This window comes from Pristiophorus japonicus, chromosome 26, assembly GCF_044704955.1.
Source record: "Pristiophorus japonicus isolate sPriJap1 chromosome 26, sPriJap1.hap1, whole genome shotgun sequence".
Lineage (NCBI taxonomy): Eukaryota > Metazoa > Chordata > Chondrichthyes > Pristiophoridae > Pristiophorus > Pristiophorus japonicus.
The window spans coordinates 6,013,201-6,036,455 of record NC_092002.1 but is presented as its reverse complement, the minus strand read 5'-3'; the positions used below and the strand labels follow the sequence as shown (position 1 = coordinate 6,036,455).

General features: G+C 50.5%; 2 protein-coding genes across 4 annotated transcripts in view; one reads left to right on the top strand and one right to left on the bottom strand.

Annotated features, from left to right (window-relative positions):
- The first annotated feature begins 2,953 nt into the window (after positions 1–2,953).
- opa3 (outer mitochondrial membrane lipid metabolism regulator OPA3) lies at positions 2,954–5,804 on the top strand. The gene is made up of 2 exons (XM_070867574.1): positions 2,954–3,136; positions 5,292–5,804. Exons 1-2 carry the CDS (start codon positions 2,995–2,997, stop codon positions 5,618–5,620), a joined length of 471 nt encoding a protein of 156 aa, XP_070723675.1. The 5' UTR covers positions 2,954–2,994; the 3' UTR covers positions 5,621–5,804.
- A 4,959-nt stretch (positions 5,805–10,763) lies between these two features.
- The window catches only part of ccdc61 (coiled-coil domain containing 61), a 31,029-nt gene continuing 18,537 nt past the window's right edge, over positions 10,764–23,255 (bottom strand). For all 3 annotated transcript variants that reach the window (XM_070867713.1, XM_070867710.1, XM_070867712.1), the window contains exons 12-14: positions 19,711–19,771; positions 16,873–16,945; positions 10,764–14,787 (exon numbers count right to left, since the gene is read on the bottom strand). In XM_070867713.1, coding sequence (XP_070723814.1) covers positions 14,693–14,787; positions 16,873–16,945; positions 19,711–19,771 — 229 coding nt within the window. In that variant the 3' untranslated portion in view covers positions 10,764–14,692. The remainder of the gene's footprint in view (positions 14,788–16,872; positions 16,946–19,710; positions 19,772–23,255) is intronic.

Below are 23,255 nucleotides of genomic sequence, written 5' to 3'. Positions count from 1 at the left end.
GAGGTCCTGAAAGGCGCTACATAAATGCAAGTCTTTGTGAAAGACAAATCCAGAAATGAACAGAATACGTATCAGTTGTGTCGGGTGCAGTGAGTGTGGCAGCTTGCAACACTGATGGCATTTAAGGAATGTCTCTCGCAATGATATGAAATCTTCACTGACTTTTTTCTGACACATTGTTCCTGGGCTGCAGTACATCTTGCCCCTCTGTGCTCATCCGTTGCTGCAGCTCTCATCCACGCCTTTGTTACCTCCAGACTCAACTATTCCAACGCACTCCTGGCCAAGGTCCCTCCCTCCGTAAACTCATCCAAAACTCGGCTGCCCCGTGTCCTAACTCGCACCGAGTCCCGCTCACCCATCACCCCCTGTGCTCGCTGCCCCGTGTCCTAACTCGCACCGAGTCCCACTCACCCATCACCCCCTTGTGTTCGCTGCCCCGTGTCCTAACTCGCACCGAGTCCCGCTCACCCATCACCCCCTGTGCTCGCTGCCCCGTGTCCTAACTCGCACCGAGTCCCACTCACCCATCACCCCCTGTGCTCGCTGCCCCGTGTCCTAACTCGCACCGAGTCCCGCTCACCCATCACCCTCTGTGCTCGCTGACCCGTGTCCTAACTCGCACCGAGTCCCACTCACCCATCACCCCCTGTGCTCGCTGCCCCGTGTCCTAACTCGCACCGAGTCCCGCTCACCCATCACCCTCTGTGCTCGCTGACCCGTGTCCTAACTCGCACCGAGTCCCACTCACCCATCACCCCCTGTGCTCGCTGCCCCGTGTCCTAACTCGCACCGAGTCCCGCTCACCCATCACCCTCTGTACTCGCTGACCCGTGTCCTAACTCGCACCGAGTCCCGCTCACCCATCACCCCCTGTGCTCGCTGCCCCCGTGTCCTAACTCGCACCGAGTCCCGCTCACCCATCACCCACTGTGCTCACTGCCCCCGTGTCCTAACTCGCACCGAGTCCCGCTCACCCATCACCCCTCTGTGTTCGCCGACCCACATTGGCTCCCGGTCTCTAATGCTTCCATTTAAAAATTCCTATCCTGTTCAAATCCCTCCTCGCCCCTCCCTATCTCTGTAATCTCCTCCAACCCCACAACCCCCGCCCCCCGAGATGTCTGCGCTCCTCTAATTCGGGCCTCGAGCGCATTCAGACAGCTGTGGAAGCTGGGACATTGAATAAATTTAAGACAGAAATAGACAGTTTCTTAAACAGTAAGGGGTTACGGGGAGCGGGCAGGGAAATGGACCAGAGTCCATGATCGGATCAGCCATGATCGTATTAAATGGCGGAGCAGGCTCGAAGGGCCGTATGGCCTACTCCTGCTCCTATTTCTTATTCCCCAATTGTAATCGCACCACCATTGTTGGCCGTGCCTTCAGCTGCCTGAGCCCCAAGCTCTGGAATTCGCTCCCGAAACCTCTCCGCCTCTCTCTCCTCCTTCAAGACACTTCTTAAAATCGACCTCTTTGAGCAAAGCTTCTGATCACCTGCCCGAATATCGCCTCATGCTCTTCTTCAAAATAGTGGCCATGGGATCTTTTACGTCCACCTGAGAGAGCAGACGGGGCCTCGGTTTAATGTCTCACAGTGCGGCGCTCCCTCAGCACTGCACTGGGAGTGTCAGCCTAGATTTTTGTGCTCAATTCTTTGGGGCAGGACTTGAACCCACAACCTTCTGACTCAGAGGCGAGAGTGCTGCCCACTGAGCCACGGCTGACACAGATGACAGAGCTAGCCCACCAGCACTGGATCCAATCAGTACTGCCTGACGATCTGATGCTTTGATAGTTGATTAATTGAGGTGCTTCGCTTACCCTCTCTGTTTGGTCTCAGCCGTAGTGGGCTGAACTCTCTCCTTTGATCCAGAAAGTCAAAGGTTCAAGCTCCCAATCTTGAACACATAATCTAGGCTGACACTCCCAGTGCAGTATTGAGGGAGCGCCGCACTGTCGGAGGGGCAGTGCTGAGGGAGCGCCGCACTGTCGGAGGGGCAGTGCTGAGGGAGCGCCGCACTGTCGGAGGGGCAGTGCTGAGGGAGCGCCGCACTGTCGGCGGGGCAGTGCTGAGGGAGCGACGCACTGTCGGAGGGACAGTGCTGAGGGAGCGCTGCACTGTCGGAGGGGCAGTGCTGAGGGAGCGCCGCACTGTCGGAGGGGCAGTGCTGAGGGAGCGCCGCACTGTTGGAGGGGCGGTGCTGAGGGAGCGCCGCACTGTCGGAGGCGCCATCTTTCGGATGAGCCGTTAAACCGAGGCCCCGTCTGCTCTCTCAGGTGGACGTGAAAGATCCCACGGTCATTATTTCGAGGAAGAGCAGGGGGAGTTCTCCCCGGTGTCCTGGGGCCAATATTTATCCCTGAGCCACAGGTGAGACAGAAAAGTGACGAAATTATAATTGGAAAAGGTGTAATTAGAATTAGGAATTCACTGTTTGTGTACAATGAATGGTGATTTGAGGGTATAAGAGCTGCAGTTTAAGGATTAATCATTCTAACTGATGAACTCTTGTTGTAGAAGAGTTGGGGGCGGCCCCTTTAATGATGCTGATCAATTAAAGTCCTGGGACCAATATTTATCCCTCAATCAATATCACTAAAAAGCAGATTATCTGGGTCAATATCACATTGCTGTTTGTGGGAGCTTGCTGTGCGCAAATTGGCCGCCGCGTTTCCCACATTACAACAGTGACTACGCTCCAAAAAAGTACTTCATTGGCTGTGAGGTGCTTTGGGTCATCCGGTGGTCGTGAAAGGCGCTATAGAAATGCAAGTCTTCCTTTGTTCTTTCTGATTGAAGGACTGAGATCTGGGACGCGGCCCCTTTAACGATGCTGATTGACTGAGGGTTGGGGCGCGGCCCCTTTAACGATGCTGATTGACTGAGGGTTGGGGCGCGGCCCCTTTAAGGGGGGGGGGGTGGGACCCGCTCCGCGACGTCACGGGGGGGCGGCGCTTTAGGCGGGCGGAAGTGACGCGCGGCTGTCCGCTATGGTGGTCGGCGCCTTCCCCATCATCAAGCTGCTGCTGCTCGGCGTCCGTCAGCTCAGCCGGCCGCTCGCCAACTCCATCAAGGCGCACGCCCGGCGCAGCCAGTTCTTCAGGACCTACGTCTGCCTGCCGCCGGCGCAGAGTGAGTCCCCGCGGCGCGGCCATGGCGGCGGCCTGAGGCGAGCGGGAGGGCGGCTCTGTGTCTGATGAGTCGCCGCCTCTACCAATGGGGTTGGAGGGGCGGCGCGGCTTGTCCAATCAACAGCTGGGGAAGCTTAGATTGACCGCTGTAGTAGCCAATGGGCATAACCGGGGGGGGCGGGATTTGTAGACAATCGAAACGGACAAAGTGAGCGGCTGTAAGGGGGGGGCGGGACTTTGGCCAATTGACAGTCCCGTTAACCAATGGGGTTAGAGGGGCGCGGTGTATTGTCCAATCGGGCGCTGCAGCACGTTAGATTGGCAGCTGCAGTAACCAATGGGCTTGCTCCGGGGACGGGATTTATCGCCCGTCGCGACGGACAAGGTGACTGGCTGTGGGGGGGCGGGGGCTGCGGCTGATTGACAGCCGTATTATCCAATGGGGTTAGAGGGGCGGCTTTAAACGACCAATGAGAAGGCGGAATGTCTTGATTGGCAGCTGGAGGTGGTTGACTCTGGCTGGGGAGTCGAGAACCAGGGGTCACACAGTCTCAGGATAAGGGGTCAGCCATTTGGGACTGAGATGAGGAGAAATTTCTTCACTCAGAGGGTGGTGAATCTTTGGAATTCTCTGCCCCAGAGGGCCGTGACGACTCAGTCGTTGAGTATAGTCAAGGCTGAGATCGATAGATTTTTGGATATTCAGGGAATCGAGGGATATGGGGATCGGGCGGGAAAGTGGCCTTGAGGTCGAAGGTCAGCCGCGATCTCACTGAATGGCGGAGCAGGCTCGAGGGGCCGAATGGCCGACTCCTGCTCCTGTTTCTTATGCTTCTTTAAAATGGACAATGGGGAAGTAACCTGTACCAAAGCTTAAGATGCTGGAATCTGGAATATAAAACAGAAAATGCTGGAAATCTCGGCGGGTCAGGCAGCATCTATGGAGAGCGAGAGAAACAGAGTTAAAGTTTCAGGTCAAAACCCTTCGTCTGAACCCAACCCGTATCTGGCTACGGAAGTATGCAGTGCCTGAGCAGTAATAATCATTCACCGTTGGCATGGAGCATTTGTAATGGGGGAGCTGTACATAACACAAAGAGATATTGTGACAGGTGACCAAAAGCTTGGCCGGAGAGGTAGGCTTTAAGAGGAGGGCGCGGCGGAGAGGTTTAAGGAGGAAATTCCAGAGCTTGGGGGGCCCAGGCAACTGAAGCATAGCCACCAATGGTGGAGCGATGAACAACACCGATTTCCAAAGGCCAGAATAGGCGGGGCACAGAGACCTTGGGGTATTATAATAAGATCATAAGAAATAGGAGCAGGAGTCGGCCATACGGCCCCTCGAGCCTGCTCCGCCATTCAATACGATCAAGGCTGATCTGATCATGGACTCAGCTCCATTTCCCTGCCCGCTCCCCATAACCCCTTATCCCCTAAGAAACTGTCTATTTCTGTCTTCAATTTATTCAATGTCCCAGCTTCCACAGCTCTCAGGCAGCGAATTGCACAGATTTACAACCCTCAGAGAGAAGAAATTTCTCTCCATCTCAGTTTTAAATGAGCGGCCCCTCATTCTAAGATTATGCCCCCTAATTCTAGTTTCCCCTCTGCATCCACCTTGTCAAGCCCCTTATTATAATTATAATAATAATAATAATAATAATATAATATACATTTAGATAAGATCACCTCTCATTCTTCTGAATTCCAATGAGTAGAGGCCCAACCTCCTCAACCTTTCCTCATAAGTCAACCCCCTCAGCCATTAATTTGGCTTACACAGCAGGTATTAAACCTGGAATCTTTTAACTTGCTATTCGATGCCAGTTATGTATCGTACATAGAAACATAGAAAATAGGTGCAGGAGTAGGCCATTCAGCCCTTCGAGCCTGCACCGAGTGAACCTTCTCTGAACTGCCTCCAAAGCAAGTATATCCTTTTAGAGGAAATCGGGAGGGGCGAGGCCATGGAAGGATTTGAAAACAAGGATGAGAATTTTAAACTTGAGGCGTTGCTTAACTGGGGCTGGCCTTCTGGTTTGACTGGCACAGTGCCGCACAGGGTGGTGATTTACCTTTAAGTTGGCAGAATGTAATAACGAGGCGCTCGGGAGAGTGAGCAACACTGTCCTCACCAGGCATTCTTTCCGTTGCAGCCTACCACTGGTTCGAAATGAAGACCAAGATGAGGATGATGGGGTTCAGGGGCGCTCAAGTCCAGCCCTTGAGCGAGGATGTGGCGGCGGAGCTGGGCGCGGAACTCCTGGGCGAGGCGGTGGTGTTTGTCGTCGGAGGGGCCTGCATCCTGGCGGAGTACCTGCGGCAGTCCTCCAACACTGCGAAGAAGGAGGAGGATCTCAGCGCCTTGCTACGGAGCCTGGAGCAGCAGGTCACGCACCTCGCCTTGAGCGTCGAGGAACTAGACGCCCGCGTGCGGGAGAACAACCGCCTGGTCCACTCGCTCCCCCAGCAGGTCTCGAAGTAGCGCTTGGAACTGACCTCTGCGGTGGGTGGAGAGGGGGTGGAGAGAAAGAGGAAAATGTGACGTCTTCTTTAGGACACCATAAACAACACACATACAGACTTACAAGATGGCTCCCGCCTGAAACTTGCTTTCATTGTTACAAACTGCAGAGGTTGCACTACCACAGTAGTCCACCAGGTGGGGGTGGGGGTGGGGGAGGGGGGGGGCGGCTCTATATTGCAGAAAGGGGGTGGAAGTTGCCCCATTTCAGACTTCGGCTCGGGCCGAGGAGTCTCCCTGACGAGCGACTCTCGTTGCATTAGGGTGGGAGGGGTGTGCGGGAGCGGGGACAGAGACGTTGAAGCACCCGATGGTTAAATAATTGCTCGCTGTGAATCCGCCGCCTTTGAACGTCCTGCACGCACGCACGCGCCGACGGCGGAGGTGATCCCGTCCCGTTTGTTTCATGCACGTGTCTGCACTCGTGACTTGTGTGTCGGTGCGCTTGCTTTACGCTGTAGTCACGGGCGAGAGGAGCGGCTTAGCGAGCACGTTTGATGCCCGCCTTAATGGTTAAGCCAATCATGTAAGTGTAAATTCGGCCATGGTGTTGTGAAACTCTTTCTTCCCCCCCCCCCCCCCCCCCCAGTCAAAGCACCGCATGGTCAAGCGCTGGTGACAAGCGCCGGTGAGCGTTGGGCAGGCACCCGCTGCTCCGAGAACCGATCGATCCGGGGGGAGCGAGAAGCGCCGGTGGGAAGGGGCCACGTGTCAGTAACTGCATCAGCAGCTGGCGTGACCACCCACCCCCGATCGGTACCTGCTGTCGGGGGAAACCACGTTGCCTTGGGGGGGGGGGGGGGGGAGGAGGAGGAGGAGGAGGAGGAGGAGGAGGTGGGAAGGAGGAGGGAGGAGGGAGGAGGGAGGAGGAGGTGGGAAGGGGGAGGGTGAAGAGGAGGAGGAGGGTGAAGAGGAGGAGGAGGGTGAAGAGGAGGAGGAGGGTGAAGAGGAGGAGGAGGGTGAAGGGGAAGAGGGGGAGGGAGGAGGAGGAGGAGGAGGAGGAGGAGAATGAGGATATGAGGATTCGGGTCATTCAGGAATTGCCAGCCTGTGACGTTTCCACGCTGCTGTGCTTCCTCTGCCTCTCCTGCGCCATTTCATTCTCTACGCACTTGGAATGCAGGGGCAACCTGGGTTGAGAGCAGACGGGTCCAACAAAGAAGCATATCTCCTGCCATCACATTGTGCCACGTGTGGTTTTTCACTCCTGTAGCCTTTGGTACCTATACACCAAACACGGCCAGTTACAACATTGTTTTTTTTTTAAAAGTTGATTTCTCAGAGCGAAGGATGCCAGACTCCAGTTTATACCAGGGAATGTTGGCACACATTGACAATCTGCTATCCCTGCAGCCTCAGATAGGGGAAGGACTATTCAGTTATAGTTGCCCACCCTCTGATCTCTTTGTGTCAGCCGTGGCTCAGTGGGCAGCACTCTTGCCTCCTGAGTCAGAAGGTTGTGGGTTCAAGTCCCACTCCAGGAACTTGAGCACATAAATCTAGGCCGACACTCCCAGTGCAGTACTGAGGGAGCGCCGCACTGTCGGAGGTGCTGTCTTTGCAATGAGACATTAAACCGAGGCCCTGTCTGCTCTCTCAGCTGGACGTAAAAGATCCCATGGCACTATTTCAAAGAAGAGCAAGGGGCGTTATCCCCGGTGTCCTGGGGCCAATATTTATCCCTCAACCAACATCAATAAAACAGATTATCTGGGTCATTATCACTTGCTGTTTGTGGGAGCTTGCTGTGCGCAAATTGGCTGCTGCTTTTCCCACATTATAACAGTGACTACACTCCTAAAGTACTTCATTGGCTGTAAAGCGCTTTGAGATGTCCGGTAGTCGTGAAAGACGCTATATAAATGCATAATTTTTGTTTGTTTTTTGTATTGCAGCTTCCCCTAAGAAAAGATTTGAATCCTTGTTCTGATAGTTTTATACGACTAGGTGGGACCTTCTTTATGTAGTATCAGTGCTAATTTATTTGAAATAATAACTAAAACCTTGATTCAGAATTTCACGCTGGAATTATAAACACCAACCTCCACCACGATCTCGCGCCACTCCTCCACCACAAACATTCGCCGCCAGTTGTGTCATCATCATAGGCAGTCCCTCGGAATCGAGGAAGACTTGCCTCCACTCTTAGCATGAGTTCTTAGGTGGTTGAATAGTCCAATACAAGAACCACAGTCTCTGTCACAGGTGGGGCAGTCGTTGAGGGAAAGGGTGGTTTGCCACACGCTCCTTCCGCTGCCTGCGCTTGGTTTCTGCGCGCTCTCGGTGATGAGACTCGAGGTGCTCAGCGCCCTCCCGGATGCACTTTCTCCACTTAGGGCGGTCTTTGGCCAGGGACTCCCAGGTGTCAGTGGGCATGTTGCACTTTGTCAGGGGGGCTTTAAGGGTGTCCTTGAAACGTTTCCTCTGCCCACCGTAGTATTAGGGACATCTGGCGGGAGCCGTTTAAGGTGAAGAATTAAGGTTGCATTTATGCCACCATTTTGGCTCGGTACCTATCAAAGATTGGGAACGAGATGGAGGGAGATGTTATCTCTGCTTTGCAGTCGGGTGCTGAATTCAGGCAGTGTTTACACTGTAACTAGCTTCACATCAGTGCCTCAGTTTGTCTTGTAAATGTACCCCGAGTATTGCACAAGAAATGCGCTGGTATAAGTGTATATTTCCCCCAGACTGAACAAAAACTAAATCTGTGGAGGCCAATGTGTGATTTTATTTCTAATGGTGTATCGGTAGCAAACAGCCCAGTGACAGTAATATTTTCATGTTACAGCTTTTAGTAACTGCATTAGCAAGGAGTGCAGTGGTATTCATTGTGGAAAATGATCTGGAGCATTGTCCCCACAAATGTCACCCTCCTGTCGGGGGCTGGTCTCTGTAACTTATTGTTTATACACTTCAGTTTGGCTGTGAAAGTGTTTCGCGATTAAGGAAAAGCCCCCTCTTTCTCAATCGTACAAAATGGTGTCAGTTGTGGAACTTCACCAATGTGTATTTTGCACACAAGATCCGGTGGGGAACCCCCTTCTCCCAAACCGCTGATAGGACGCGACAGAAGGCTCGAAATTGCACGCTCTTTGTCGAGGGTAGTTCTGTTCTCAATTGAGGGCTGGAGGATGGAACACTTTCCATTTCCGATAAGTGTCTGCATCAACCGCTCCCAGCTCGGGTACAGCACGAGTTGGAGGCAGTATAAATCTCCCTCTACACACTACTCCAACAAGTCTCGGGAGAACTGCAGGATTTCTACCTGAAATGTTCAGCCATCTCTTCAAGATGCTGACTATCCCTCTATAAGAAATAGGAGTAGGCCATTCAGCCCCACAAGCCATTCATTAAGATTATGGCTGATCTGATCATGGACTCTGCTCCCCATAACTCTAGATCCCCTTCTTGCTCAAAAATCTATCTCCGCCTTAAATATACTTCGACTATCCAATCAACACTGTAAAGTTTCTGGAGATAAAATGGTTACGAGTGGTAGTTTGTCTTTACACCCCTCTATCTTTTAGCTGAAATTCAGTAAACTGTTTAGCCACACTGCAGCTTCGCAAGGAACTGAAACAGGAGATGCTGGAAAGCTACAGGAGGCAATAACTAATCGGAAAGTGTCGGCATGAAAAACTGAGCAGGGGTGCAAGTAGGCTGGATGTTTTGTGTTGGTCTGTCGACGTCATGCTGAAGTGTTTGAGGAGAGTTTTGTAAACTATTTTTTTGGTCTGCCGGTGTTTATGCTCCACACGAAACTCTCATGATAATCAGAATGTGTTGACGTGATTATTAATTTCTTCATCTCACCCCATCAGCATAAACTATTCCTTTCTCCCTCGTGCACTCATCTACTGCCTCTTAAATGCACCTCTTGCTATTCGCCTCAACTACTCAAAGTTCTCTCTCTCTCTCTCTCTCTCTCTCTCAAACTTACTGGATGCACTGACTGATCTTCAGCTCCCATCTCTCCAGTTGAGCTTGTATAACCTACCTGTTGAACTTTAATAACCGACCTGAATGCAAAGTAGTTTTAATTTTGCATTTGCTGGTGTGTGACCTCACTCTGCACAATACCTGCCACTATCACTCAAAGCAACGGCAGATTTGGCCATGCTAGGTAAAGCGCCTTGTGATATTTGAGGGATGTGTTCAGATGCTTCTCAAGTTCTTTCCTCATTGCACCCCGGGTTACAGTTTGGGTAACCGGTCTCCGCCCCCCTTCAGGACCAGAGACCTAAAACCTGCAATGGGCTTTTTATTTTGAGGATACGAGACCCTGTACAGAACCTGCCCAGTATTTATGAAATAAATGGGGCAAAAAGATTGGCTTCAATGCAGCAAAAATATTGCCAGTAATGAAAGGGGGAAGGATCAATAAAGTATAAACTCCTGCACGGTTTAAAACCTTGTTGGCCCCAGTTTGAGTATTATGTTAGTCCCTTTGGAAAATTACAGAAGCATTCGGCCCAACTGGTCTACAATAGTGTCTATGTCCCTACATCTCACCCAATCAGTGTATCCTATTCCTCACTCCCTCATGCACTGACTGAGCTTCCCTTTAAATGCATCGATACTATTCGCCTCAACTACTCCGTGGCAGCGAGTTCCACATTCTCTCCGCTCTCTGGGTAAAGAAGTTTCTTCAGAATTCCCTGTTGGATTTATTCGTGACTGTCTTATATTTACGGTCCCTAGTTTTGGGCTTCTCCACATTCTGATTCATGCTTCAAGTTGGTGTTAAATCTACTACTCAAAGCGGAGCACCATAATACAATATCGACGGTCTCGGTTTAAAATCATTGGGCTGAATCCACCTGTTACAGATCAAAGGAGCATATTCTGTGCCCATCACACAACGGATTGTAGGTTCTTCAGCTTCCTCTCCCACCCAACTGCCCCAAGCGGTCTCTGCACACTGCAAGATTGTAAAGCACGTGTAGAGTGCCACTATAGTTGAAGACAGTGAGAGCAGCGAGTGTGTGTGGACCGAACGTGTGTATGCGCGCTCTCAGCAGAGCCATGTGATTTTGTTTTAATAAGTGACGCACTCGATTTTCTTGTAATAAAAGATTTATTTACAAAGTGATTGTAAAATCAGAACAAATAAAATCTATTGACGACGAGTGATTGTGTTTCAAAATTTCACAGATAGTGTTAACGCTTCAGTTGTGACGGTAAGGGTCTCTACAGAACATGCTCAAAGAGACAGTAAATTACAGCTGTCTGCCAACGCCCCCCACCCCATCATGGCACAGTCACTGCTCCTGATGGTGCCAGCAGGAGAATGGTGGGCATCGGAGCAGAACCTGGCAAACAGAGAAAGCTGGTGACGGGGCTGAAAGTGGAAGTGGTTTGCCAACCTGCTATATTTACCACCACACAGGCCGGCTAAACCTACGAATAAAATAAGCCCAGTCCAGTCACAGCTCACTTTACCCACCCGCTTACAAGCTTTGGAGTAGCTTTGCACTATTGAGCTCTCCAGTTAAATCCAAAAAAAGGGCTCCTCACGTACTAGTGAAAACCAGATGAAGGTTTGCTGTAAAGTCTGCTTGTGCACTGCATCTGAAAGCGAACAATCACAGCGGCAGTGTCCCACCTGCAACGTTTACCTCAGATGGATGCAGAGCATTTCCTGTCCTTAAACTTCTGACAGACTGGATGCGGGGGGATTAAGTCTAGAACAAGGGGTCACACAGTCTCAGGATACGGGGTAGGAAATTTAGGACCGAGATGAGGAAAAATGTTTCACTCAGAGGGTGATGAACCTGTGGAATTCTCTACCACAGAAGGCTGGGGAGGCCAAGTCACTGAATATATTTAAGAGGGAGATAGATAGATTTCTAGACACAAAAGGCATCAAGGGGTATGAGGAAAAAGCAGGAATATGGTGTTGAGATAGAGGATCAGTCATGATCATATTGAATGGCGGTGCAGGCTCGAAGGTCCGATTGGCCTACTGCTCCTATTTTCTATGTTTATTTCAGATCGGGAGTATCGCGTCCCATCACAAGAGTGGGAGTCGCAGCGAGCAAGTTACCGGATTGAGCACGAACGCAGACACGCACGCGCGCGCGGGATAAATTGGCCCCGCTGTCCAACTTGGATCAGTGGGGGAGCAAACCAAAGCACATGGGGGGAGGGGGGGTTGTGATGGTGGTGTTGCTAAGGCTGTGCTCAAAACACAGCACCGTGCATCTACAGACAGAAGGGAACTCGTGCAGGTACTCTGCAGCATTTAAAGGCCACCGCTCCTGTCACCAGCAATGTGTCAGCCGTCAGCGTCTTGGTTTGCATAGATGAAGCGTGGTACTGAGCTGAGCCCACCTAAAACCAAACAAAAAGCTACACAGACCTGGAAGGTTTTTTAAAAAAACAAAGACTTGCATCTCTATAGCGCCTTTCATGACCACCGGATGTCCCAATGAGGTACTTTTTCAAGTGTAGTCACTGTTGTCATGTGGGAAATGCAGCAGCCAATTTGCACACAGCAAGTGATAATGAGGCGCTGATTGAGGGTTAAATATTGAGCAGGACACCGAGGACAACTCTTCTTCAAATAGTGGCAATGGGATCTTTCACATCCACTCAAGAGCAGACGGGGCCTCGGTTTAATGTCCCATCCGAAAGATGGCCCCTCCGACAGTGCGGCGCTCCCTCTGTATCACCCCTCCGACAGTGCGGCGCTCCCTCAGCACTGCCCCTCCGACAGTGCGGCGCTCCCTCAGCCCTGCCCCTCCGACAGTGCGGCGCTCCCTCAGCCCTGCTCCTCCGACAGTGCGGCGCTCCCTCAGTACTATCCCTCAGACAGTGCGGCGCTCCCTCATTACTGCCCCTCCGACAGTGCGGCGCTCCCTCAGTACTGCCCCTCCGACAGTGCGGTGCTCCCTCAGTACTATCCCTCAGACAGTGCGGCGCTCCCTCAGCACTGCCCCTCCGACAGTGCGGCGCTCCCTCAGCCCTGCCCCTCCGACAGTGCGGTGCTCCCTCAGCCCTGCTCCTCCGACAGTGCGGCGCTCCCTCAGTACTATCCCTCAGACAGTGCGGCGCTCCCTCAGCACTGCCCCTCCGACAGTGCGGCGCTCCCTCAGCACTGCCCCTCCGACAGTGCGGCGCTCCCTCAGCACTGCCCCTCCGACAGTGCGGCGCTCCCTCAGCACTGCTCCTCCGACAGTGCAGCGCTCCCTCAGTACTGCCCCTCCGACAGTGCGGCGCTCCCTCAGTACTATCCCTCAGACAGTGCGGCGCTCCCTCAGTACTGCACTGGGAGGGTCAGGCTAGATTTTTGTGTTCAAGTCTCTGGAGTTGGACTTGAACCCACAACCTTCTGACTCAGAAGCAAGGGTGCTACCAACGGCTGACACGGAAAAGAGGAATCTTAAAATGAGGATTCAATTTGTAGAGGGTTTCTTGAACTAAGAAGCAAAGTTTAAAGTACTGGACACAGACACTTTTAATAAAGAATCGTTGATGGTGCTTGCAAGCATGGAGCAGAACGTCATCGAGCCAATAGTGCCAGAGGCCCTTTACTCACCCCAGGCATAGCCTCTTCACCACACGCCTCAAACACAGGCCAACACTTTCAGCCCCACCCAAAAAAACCTTTCATAACTACATTTTAACGGGGCAACACAATTTATCCCTTGCTCATGAATGGACGTCCAGCCTAAATCCCACAGATCATTGCTTCAAAAGCAATTAAAAATATGAATAAAACGCAAGTTTAAATGCAAACGGGTCAATTAGGGGCAGTAACCGGTCAGACTGCAGCTGGGACACTGCATCCAGCTGCAGTTGGTGGTTGCCGGCCGCGACACGGGGGAGATATTCGGGCGCCGGAGGCAGCGCAGAGAAGGGCTACGCAGCCGATCCTCTGAGTCAAAGGTCGCAGCTGACTGGAAAGACTTGGGGCTTCCGAGTGGTAACCTTACGGCGACACGAGGAGAGAGTTAAAAGGAAATGGAGAATGTGGAGTATTGCTTTAAATCACATCGCCCGAGTAGGACAATGGGCGGGGAGACAACCGGGGATAATTCCACTCAGCCGTGGGAACAGTGCAAAGGAGTGAGGGGTAAGTTCTGGAGTGATCCTGGGGAATTATTCAGAATGGTAAACAGACAGAATAAAGTGGCAGAGATGAAAACTCTGGAAACAGTCACGAAACAAATGGATGCTAAAATAAAGGACACTTTCGGCCTGTTAAGGATGAATGTAAATGGACGAAAAGCCTTCCCTCCATAATTGTGAAGTGAATCCATTGAGATCACAAAGTCTGTCAATATCGTGCTGTTCTCTCTTGTCTTCCTATTTTGCTTTGTGACATTGGCTCTGTATAATATTTCACCGACTGGGCAGTCACATGCTTGAACCCAGGTATGGAGCTTTCCAATGACTGGGGAACGTGTGCCTTCTTCCCTGTAAAGCTCGAATGCCTGTGCTCATCGATAACTGGGGAATCTTTGCACTCGATAACTCCACACTCAGCTGTGGGAATAGTGCACAGGACACAGCGCACAAGAATCGCACCTTCCACTGTGAGAAACGCGGGGTGGCCAAGAAACGACGTAGAAGGTTTTCACCAGCCACTGGTCCTGACCTCCCGAGTAAGGAGTTACCAGAACAGTCAAGATATTTGTCACCCTCTCGCCCCGCGGGGGCACTCCAGCTGCAGGACAGTCTGTGTTGACCACTTGCAGGTGCTCAGGCAGAATCCTGCACGCACCCACAGTTTGCGAAATAGTGTAACAGTCGCATTAAGGCGAGACGGCTCTCGAATGTTCCCACCGCCCACAAACTTATCCCATTTCTTTTTGCGTTCCTGGTCACGATAAAGTAACACTCAGTTCTGCCAGCTGGGTGTGGAAAAGGATGCCCCTATTTAGCCCGTGTCGAACCTTGCGGATTGCGTGTCCCGGGTCCGGCAGACGCTGCGATCGCTGGGGGCGGATGGTGCATCTACTCCCCGTACAGTCTTACCCCCTTCCCCTCCGTGTTTGTCGTTACGGCATCTGACCGAAGGATCGGTCACTCGGTCCGAGCGCCCAGCTTCTTCATGTACTCCTGCAACGCATTGAGTCTGGCATCGATTTCCGAAAGGTCACACGAGTCCATGTAATTTTCTGGAGAGATAACAACAAGAATTTGTATTTATATAGCGCCTTTAACGTAGCGAAACGACCCAAGGCGCTTCACGGGGGTATTGAGAGATTAAAAATTTGACATCGAGCCACAAAAGTGGAAATTAGCGCAGGTGACCAAAAGCTTGGTCAAAGAGGCAGGTTTTAAGGAGCGTCTTGAAGTGGAGAGAGGCGGAGAGGTTTAGGGAGGGAGTTCCAGAGCTTGGGGCCAGGCAACAGAAGGCACGGCCACCGATGGTTGAACGATTTATAATCAGGGATGCTCAGGAGGGCAGAATTAGAGGAGCACAGATATCTCGGGGGAGGGGGGGGGGGGGGAAAGAGGGGGTGCTGGAGGAGATTACAGAGATAGGGAGGGGCGAGGCCATGGAGGGATTTCAACACGAGGATGAGAATTTTGAAATCGAGACGTTGTTTAACCGGGAGCCGATGTAGGTCAGCGAGCACAGGGGGCGATGGGTGTGCGGGACTCGGTGCGAGTTAGGACACAGGGGCAGCGAGCACAGGCGGTGATGGGTGAGCGGGACTCGGTGCAAGTTAGGACACGGGGCAGCGAGCACAGGGGGTGATGGGTGAGCGGGACTCGGTGCGAGTTAGGACACGGGGCAGCCGAGTTTTGGATCACCTCCAGTTTACATCGGGTAGAATGTGGTAGACCGGCCAGGAGTGCGTTGGAATAGTCAAATCTAGAGGTAACAAAGGCACGGATGAGGGCTTCAGCAGCGGATGAGCTGAGGCAAGGTGCGGAGACGGGCAGATACGGAATGAAAAAAAGCCTTTTTCAGAGAGCTTTTTATGTATTTAGAGAATTCCACCGTTGCAAATCTAACTTGGCATCAGGTTGGTTATCCTCAGTGTCCTGGGGCCAATATTTATCCCTCAACCAACATAACAAAAACATATTGTCTGGTCATTATCACATTGCTTTGCGCAAATTGGTTGCTGCATTTCCTACATTACTACACTCCAAAAGTATTTCATAGGCTGTAAAACGCTTTGAGACATCTGGTCGTGAAAGGCGCTATATAAATGCAAGTCTTTCTTTCTTTACACAGAAGAATACAGCACAGAAGGAGGCCGTTTGGCCCATCATGCCTGTAACGGCTCTTTAGTAGAGCTATCCAATTAATCCTGCTCCCCCTGCTCGTTCCCCATAGCCCTCTAATTTCTTTCCCTTCAAATATTTATCCAATTTCCCTTTTGAAAGTTACTATTGAATCTGCTCCCACCGCCCTTTCAGGCAGCGCGTTCCAGATCACAGCAACTCGCTGCGTAAAACAAAATGTCTCCTCACATTGCCCCTGGTTCATTGCCAATCGCCTTGAATCTGTGTCCTCTGGTTACCAACTCCTCTGCCAGTGGAGTAAAGCCAGAAACTGCTCGAAATACTCAGCAGGTCTGGCACCCTTGCAAAGACACTAGCTGGAAACGTGAACTTTGTCTCTCTCTCCACAGATGCTGGCTGACCTATGTACATACCAGGACTAAAAAACCTAATTAACGTGGCTTCCATTACGATTTGGGCGTTCCAACAGAGGTTCACTAGATTGATTCCTGGGATGAGAGAGGGCTGTCTTATGAGGAGAGATGGAGTAGAATGGGCCTATATTCTCTGGAGTTTAGAAGAAGGAGAGGCGATCTCATTGAAACATACAAGATTCTGAAGGGGATTGACAGGGTAGATGCTGAGAGGATGTTTCCCCCCGGGCTGGGGAGTCTAGAACCAGGGGGTCACACAGTCTCAGGATAAGGGGTCGGCCATTTAGGACTGAGATGAGGAGGAATTTCTTCACTCAGAGGGTGGTGAATCTTTGGAATTCTCTGCCCCAGAGGGCTGTGGAGGCTGAGTCGTTGAGTATATTCAAGACTGAGAAAGAGCTGTATGGACTCTCGAGGAATCGAGTGATATGGGGATCGGGCGGGAAAGTGGAGTTGAGGTCGAAGATCAGCCGTGATCTTATTAAATGGCGGAGCAGGCTCGAAGGACCGAATGGCCGACTCCTGCTCCTATTTCTTTTGCTCCAATGCTTTTCCCTGGTGTTCGGTGCAATTGCTCGGTGCGCTTACCTTTGTCGGACGCCTTTTTCTGCTTCGTCGGGGTGCTCGCTAAGCGTTTCTTCGGTTTGGACTTCCTCTGAGGCTGGGAAGACAGAGCAAAGAGGGCTGACATCTCTCAGAATCATACAGCATCGAAGGAGGCCATTCGGCCCATCGTGCCTGTGTCGGCCCCTTGAAAGAGCGATCCAATTAGTCCCACTCCCCACCCACTGCCCTTTTCCCACAGCCCTGCAGATTTTTCCTCTTCAAACATTTGTCCAATTCCCCGTTTGAAAGTTACGATTGAATCTGCTCCCACCGCCCTTTCAGGCAGTCCCATTCCCATGCATTTCCTCTCATCTTTAAAGATGGGGACGGAGGTGGAACTTAGAACCGTGCCTCTCACAAAGCAGCACTAGGGCTTATGCCTCAATCGACACCACTTTTAAAAAAAAACATATCTGTTCATTATCGCTGTTTGTGGGATCTTGCTGTGTGCAAACTGGCTGCCACGTTTCCCACATTACAACAGTGACTACACTCCAAAAGTTCTTCAATGGCTGTAAAGTGCTTTGGGACATCCTGAGGTCATGAAAGGCGCTATAGAAAATCAAGTCTTTCTTATTAGCAAAGCAAATGGAATGTTGGTCTTTAATGCAAGGGAGATGGAGTATACAAACATAGAAAATAGGTGCAGGAGTAGGCCATTCGGCCCTTCGAGCCTGCACCACCATTCGATAAGATCATGGCTGATCATTCCCTCAGTACCCTTTTCCTGCTTTCTCTCCATACCCCTTGATCCCCTTAGTCGTAAGGACCATATCTAACTCCCTCTTGAATTTATCCAATGAACTGGCATCAACAACTCTCTGCGGCAGGGAATTCCACAGGTTAACAACTCTCTGAGTGAAGAAGTTTCTCCTCATCTCAGTCCCAAATGGCCTACCCCTTATCCTTAGACTGTGTCCCCTGCTTCTGGACTTCTCCAACATCAGGAACAATCTACCCGCATCTAACCTGTCCCGTCCCATCAGAATCTTGTATGTTTCTATGAGATCCCTCTCATCCTTCTAAACTCCAATGTATAAAGGCCCAGTTGATTCAGTCTCTCCTCATATGTCCCGGGAATCAGTCTGGTGAACCTTTGCTGCACTCCCTCAATAGCAAGAACGTCCTTCCTCAGATTAGGAGATCAAAACTGAACACAATATTCCAGGTGAGGCCTCACCAAGGCCCTGTACAACTGCAGTAAGACCTCCCTGCTCCTTTACTCAAATCCCCTTGCTATGAAGGCCAACATACCATTTGCCTTCTTCACCGCCTGCTGTACCTGCATGCCAACTTTCAATGACTGATGAACCATGACACCCAGGTCTCGTTGCACCTCCCCTTTTCCTAATCTCTGCCACCATTCAGATAATATTCTGTCTTCGTGTTTTTGCCCCCAAAGTGGATAATCTCACATTTATCCACATTATACTGCATCTGCCATGTATTTGCCCACTCACCTAACCTGTCCAAGTCACCCTGCAGCCTCTTAGCATCCCCCTCACAGCTCACACCGCCACAGTTTAGTGTCATCTGCAAACTTGGAGATATTACACTCATTTCCTTCAACCAAATCATTGACGTATATTGTAAAGAGCTGGGGTCCCAGCACTGAGCCCTGCGGCATCCCACTAGTCACTGCCTGCCATTCTGAAAAGGACCCGTTTATCCCAACTCTCTGCTTCCTGTCTGCCAACCAGTTCTCTATCCACGTCAGTACATTACCCCCAATACCATGTGTTTTGATTTTGCACACCAATCTCTTGTATGGGACTTTGTCAAAAGCCTTTTGAAAGTCCAAATACACTACATCCACTGGTTCTCCCTTGTCCACTCTACTAGTTACATCCTCAAAAAATTCCAGATGATTTCCCCTTCATAAATCCATGTTGACTTGGACCGATCCTGTCACTGCTTTCCAAATGCACTGCTATTTCATCCTTAATAATTGATTCCAACATTTTCCCCACCACTGATGTCAGGCTAACCGGTATATAATTACCCGCTTTCTCTCTCCCTCCCTTTTTAAAAACTTGTGTTGCATTAGCTACCCTCCAGTCCAAGGAACTGATCCCGAGTCGATAGACTGTTGGAAAATGATCACCAATGCACCCACTATTTCTAGGGCCACTTCCTTAAGTACTCTGGGATGCAGACTATCAAGCACCGGGGATTTATCGGCCTTCAATCCCATCAACTTTCCTAATACAATTTCACGCCTAATAAGGATATCCTTCAGTTCCTCCTTCTCACTAGACCTTCGGTCCCCTAGTATTTCCGGAAGGTTATTTGTGTCTTCCTTCGTGAAGACAGAACCAAAGTATTTGTTCAATTGGTCTGCCATTTCTTTGTTCCCCATTATAAATTCACCTGAATCCGACTGCAAGGGACCTACGTTTGTCTTCACTAATCTTTTTCTCTTCACATATCTATAGAAGCTTTTGCAGTTAATTTTTATGTTCCCGGCAAGCTTCTTCTCATACTCTATTTTCCCCCTCTTAATTAAACCCTTTGTCCTCCTCTGCTGAATTCTGTTTTAGTGATGTGGATTGAAGGATAAATATTAGCCCCAGAACACCGAGGAGAACACTCTTACTCTTCTTCGAAATAGGATCTTTAAACGTCCACCTGTGACGGGGCCTCGGTTTAATGTCTCATCTGAAAGACGGCACCTCCGGCAGTGCGGCGCTCCCTCAGTACTGCACTGGGAGCGTCAGCCTAGATTTGTGTGCTCTAGTGGGATTCAGAGGGCAAACCTGAGCTAACACGAGACTCGGAGGCACGGGGAATGTGACTGGTGCGGACTAGCGAGCAACTCACCAAGTTAGGACTGGTCCAGGAAGCCGATCCCAATGGCCGAGGTTTTCTGCCTCTCTTCAATCTGTTGTTGGGAGGAGGAAGGAAGAAAAAAATATATATTTATATATGTATTTTTTAAAAAATTATTATTAATTACAGATTACCAGAAAAGCCTCAACAAGACTCGGTGATTTAATCTGCGACCCTCTGGTTGATGCACCTTAAAGGATTAAACAACCCCTCGATTTCAAAATTCTCATCCTGGTTTACAAATCCCTCCATGGCCCTCGCCCCTCCCTATCTCTGTAATTTTCTCCAGCCCCACAACCCCCCCGAGATCTCTGCGCTCCTCTAATTCTGCCCTCTTGAGCATCCCTGATTATAATCGCTCCACCATCGGTGGCCGTGCCTTCTGTTGCCTGGGCCCCAAGCTCTGGAACTCCCTCCCTCAATCTCTCTTTCCTCCTTCAAGATGCTCCTTAAAACCTAGCTCTTTGACCAAAGCTTTTGGCCACCTGCGCCAACTTCTACTGCGGCTCAGTGTCAAATTTTTTTAAATCTCATAACACTCCTGTGAAGCACCTTGGGACCTTTTTTGTGTCTTCCTTCGTGAAGACAGAACCAAAGTATTTGTTCAACTGATCTGCCATTTCTTTGTTCCCCGTTATAAATTCACCTGAATCCGACTGCAAGAGACCTACGGTTTGACTTCACTAATCTTTTTCTCTTCACATATCTATAGAAGCTTTTGCAGTCAGTTTTTATGTTCCCGGCAAGCTTCCTCTCATACTCTATTTAAATATAAGTTGTTGTTGCATACGGAGCTGTCAAATGAATCAGTACCAACCAGCTATCTATACAAACCTGGAACTTAGCACAAGGCACACAGAATCATACAGGCCATCGTGCCTGTGCTCTTTGAAAGAGCTTAACCCAGTTAGTCTCACGCCCAATTCTTTCTCCAGATTGAGGTGCTCCCTTAGTTTGCGGTGCAACGAGCTGTGCTGAGGTCCCCGAGAAGAGGTTTTTGCTCAGACCTTGCAGTGTTGTCACTCGGATTTCAAGAAAGGAATGGGCGTGCGAGACTTGTGCATGCAGAAACCAAGCGCAGGCAGCGGAAGGAGCGTGCGGCAAACCAGTCCCACCCTCCCCTGTCCCTCAACCACTGTCTGTCCCACCTGTGACAGGGACTGTGGTTCTCCTATTGGTCCGTTCAGCCACCTGAGAACTCGCGCTAAGAGTGGAAGCAAGTCTTCCTCGATTCTGAGGGACTGCCTGTGATGACGACCCACTTAAACTAGGAAAAAAAATCAGGGCGCAGTATAATTCCCCAAACCCGTGTTGTGTTTGGAGAGTACTTTGAGCTGCACAACACCTGGGTGAAGCGCTGGCAATCGGTCACTGGCAGTGGGAGCAATTTCAGATGAATGACGAACATCACAGAAGCAAACGCTTCAGACAACATTAAATGGCAGTTTTCCTATTCTATACTTGTTCCAACTCAGGATACACGCGACAAAATGGCTGCTGTCATTATAAAATTGGGAAACTGTAAGATGGCTGCTATAATGAGCAAAAAGTGTTTAGAAAAGCAAAAAGTGAACCCTGTAAAAACAAAGTTGTAAAACCTAAACGAGATAAGAGTGCAACACCCCTGACAATTGCCGTGGAAGGCTGAGAACGTGCTTGAGAGTTCAGTAAAAGAAACAAGCATTCTTCTGCCCGAGGGGCCACTCGAATTCAGGCTTAAATATGAGGGTTGGAGGAGTTAACACTCACTGCAGACAAAAGAAGCCTTTATCTTGGTCCCTAAGGTGAGAATACCCGAGACAAGGTAAGCCTGACCAGCACTTGGGTCTGGGTATAGTATTAGGCGGTCCCTCGTATCAAGGATAAGAACGTAAGAAATAGGAGCAGGAGTAGGATATATGGCCCCTCGAGCCTGTTCCGCCATTTAATACGATCATGACTGATCCGATCATGGACTCAGGTCCACTTCCCTGCCCGCTCCCCATAACCCCTTATCGTTTAAGAAACTGTCTATTTCTGTTTATTCAATGACCCGGCTTCCACAGCTCTTTGAGGCAGCAAATTCCACAGATTTACAACCCTGAGAGAAGAAATTTCTCCTCATTTCAGTTTAAATGGGCGGTCCCTAGTTCTAGTCTCCCCCATCAATGGAAACATCCTCTCTGCATCCACCTTGTCGAGCCCCCTCATAATCTTATACATTTCGATAAGATCACCTCTCATTCTTCTGAATTCCAATGAATAGAGGCCCAACCTACTCAACCTTTCCTCATAAGTCAACCCCCTCATCTCCGGAATCAACCGAGTGAACCTTCTCTGAACTGCCTCCAAAGCCAAGTATATCCTTTCGTAAATATGGAAACCAAAACTGCACACAGTATTCCAGGTGTGGCCTCACCAATACCCTGTATAGCTGTAGCAAGACTTCCCTGCTTTTATACTCCATCCCCTTTGCAATAAAGGCCAAGATTCCATTGGCCTTCCTGATCACTTGCTGTACCTGCATACTATCCTTTTGTGTTTCATGCACAAGTACCCCCCAGGTCCCGCTGTACTGCAGCACTTTTCAATCTTTCTCCATTTAAACAATAACTTGCTCCAAAAAGGGACGAGTTCACAGGTGTATCAATGAAGGAGCTAATATTCCGGATTCCGAACTCCATCCTGAAGGGTAGAAGATGCAAGTGAGTGGATTTTTTTAACGTGGGGTGGCCGTTGCACACCAGCCACCACACGGGGCTTGACAGAGTGAGGTCTTGGTCCAGTGGCGAGGGTTAACCAGGACGACTGGAGACCTGCTCTGCTGCACGGACCTAGTGCGCGCACATGCTCCTACGATCCATAGATCGCAGTGTGGGCTGGGCCCGTGCTGCCCCTGGGCCAAGATAGTGCTCTTGGTCGACCCACTCTCCGTTTGAGTAGCCCAATAATTCTGCAAGGATCCCGCACACCCCATCCCGCTCAGAACCCTTCTTTGAAGGCTAAAAGGGCATAAAAAGGGGACCTTTAGGTATTTACCTTGTATACGCTGAGTTGAGTATAATCATTGCCTCTGTGGGAGATTTAACTTTGGTTCTACAAATAAAAGTCTTCAAGGTTAATCCGACATTGTGTGTGTGTGTCTATAATTCCCGGAGTCACGAACACTGTAACAATGGCCCAGGGGGCAGCACGGGCCCGGCCCACACTGTGCGATATGTGTGCGCGCACTAGGTCCGTGCAGCAGAGCTGGTCTCCAGTCGTCCTGGTTAACCCTCGCCACTGGACCGAGACCTCGCTCTGTCAAGCCCCGTGTGGTGGCTGGTGTGCAACGGTCACCCCACGTTAAAAAAATCCACCCACAGGCATCTTCCACCCTTCAGGATGTAGTTCGGGATCCGGAATATTAGGTCCTTCATTGAAACACCTGAACTCATCCCTTTTTGACGTGGAAGCAAGTCATCCTTGTTTCGAGGGACTGCCTATGATGAACATAGGACAGAGGCACACTCCCTCTTTAGCTACAATACCCGGTGGCAACTCGGCCCACCTCGAGT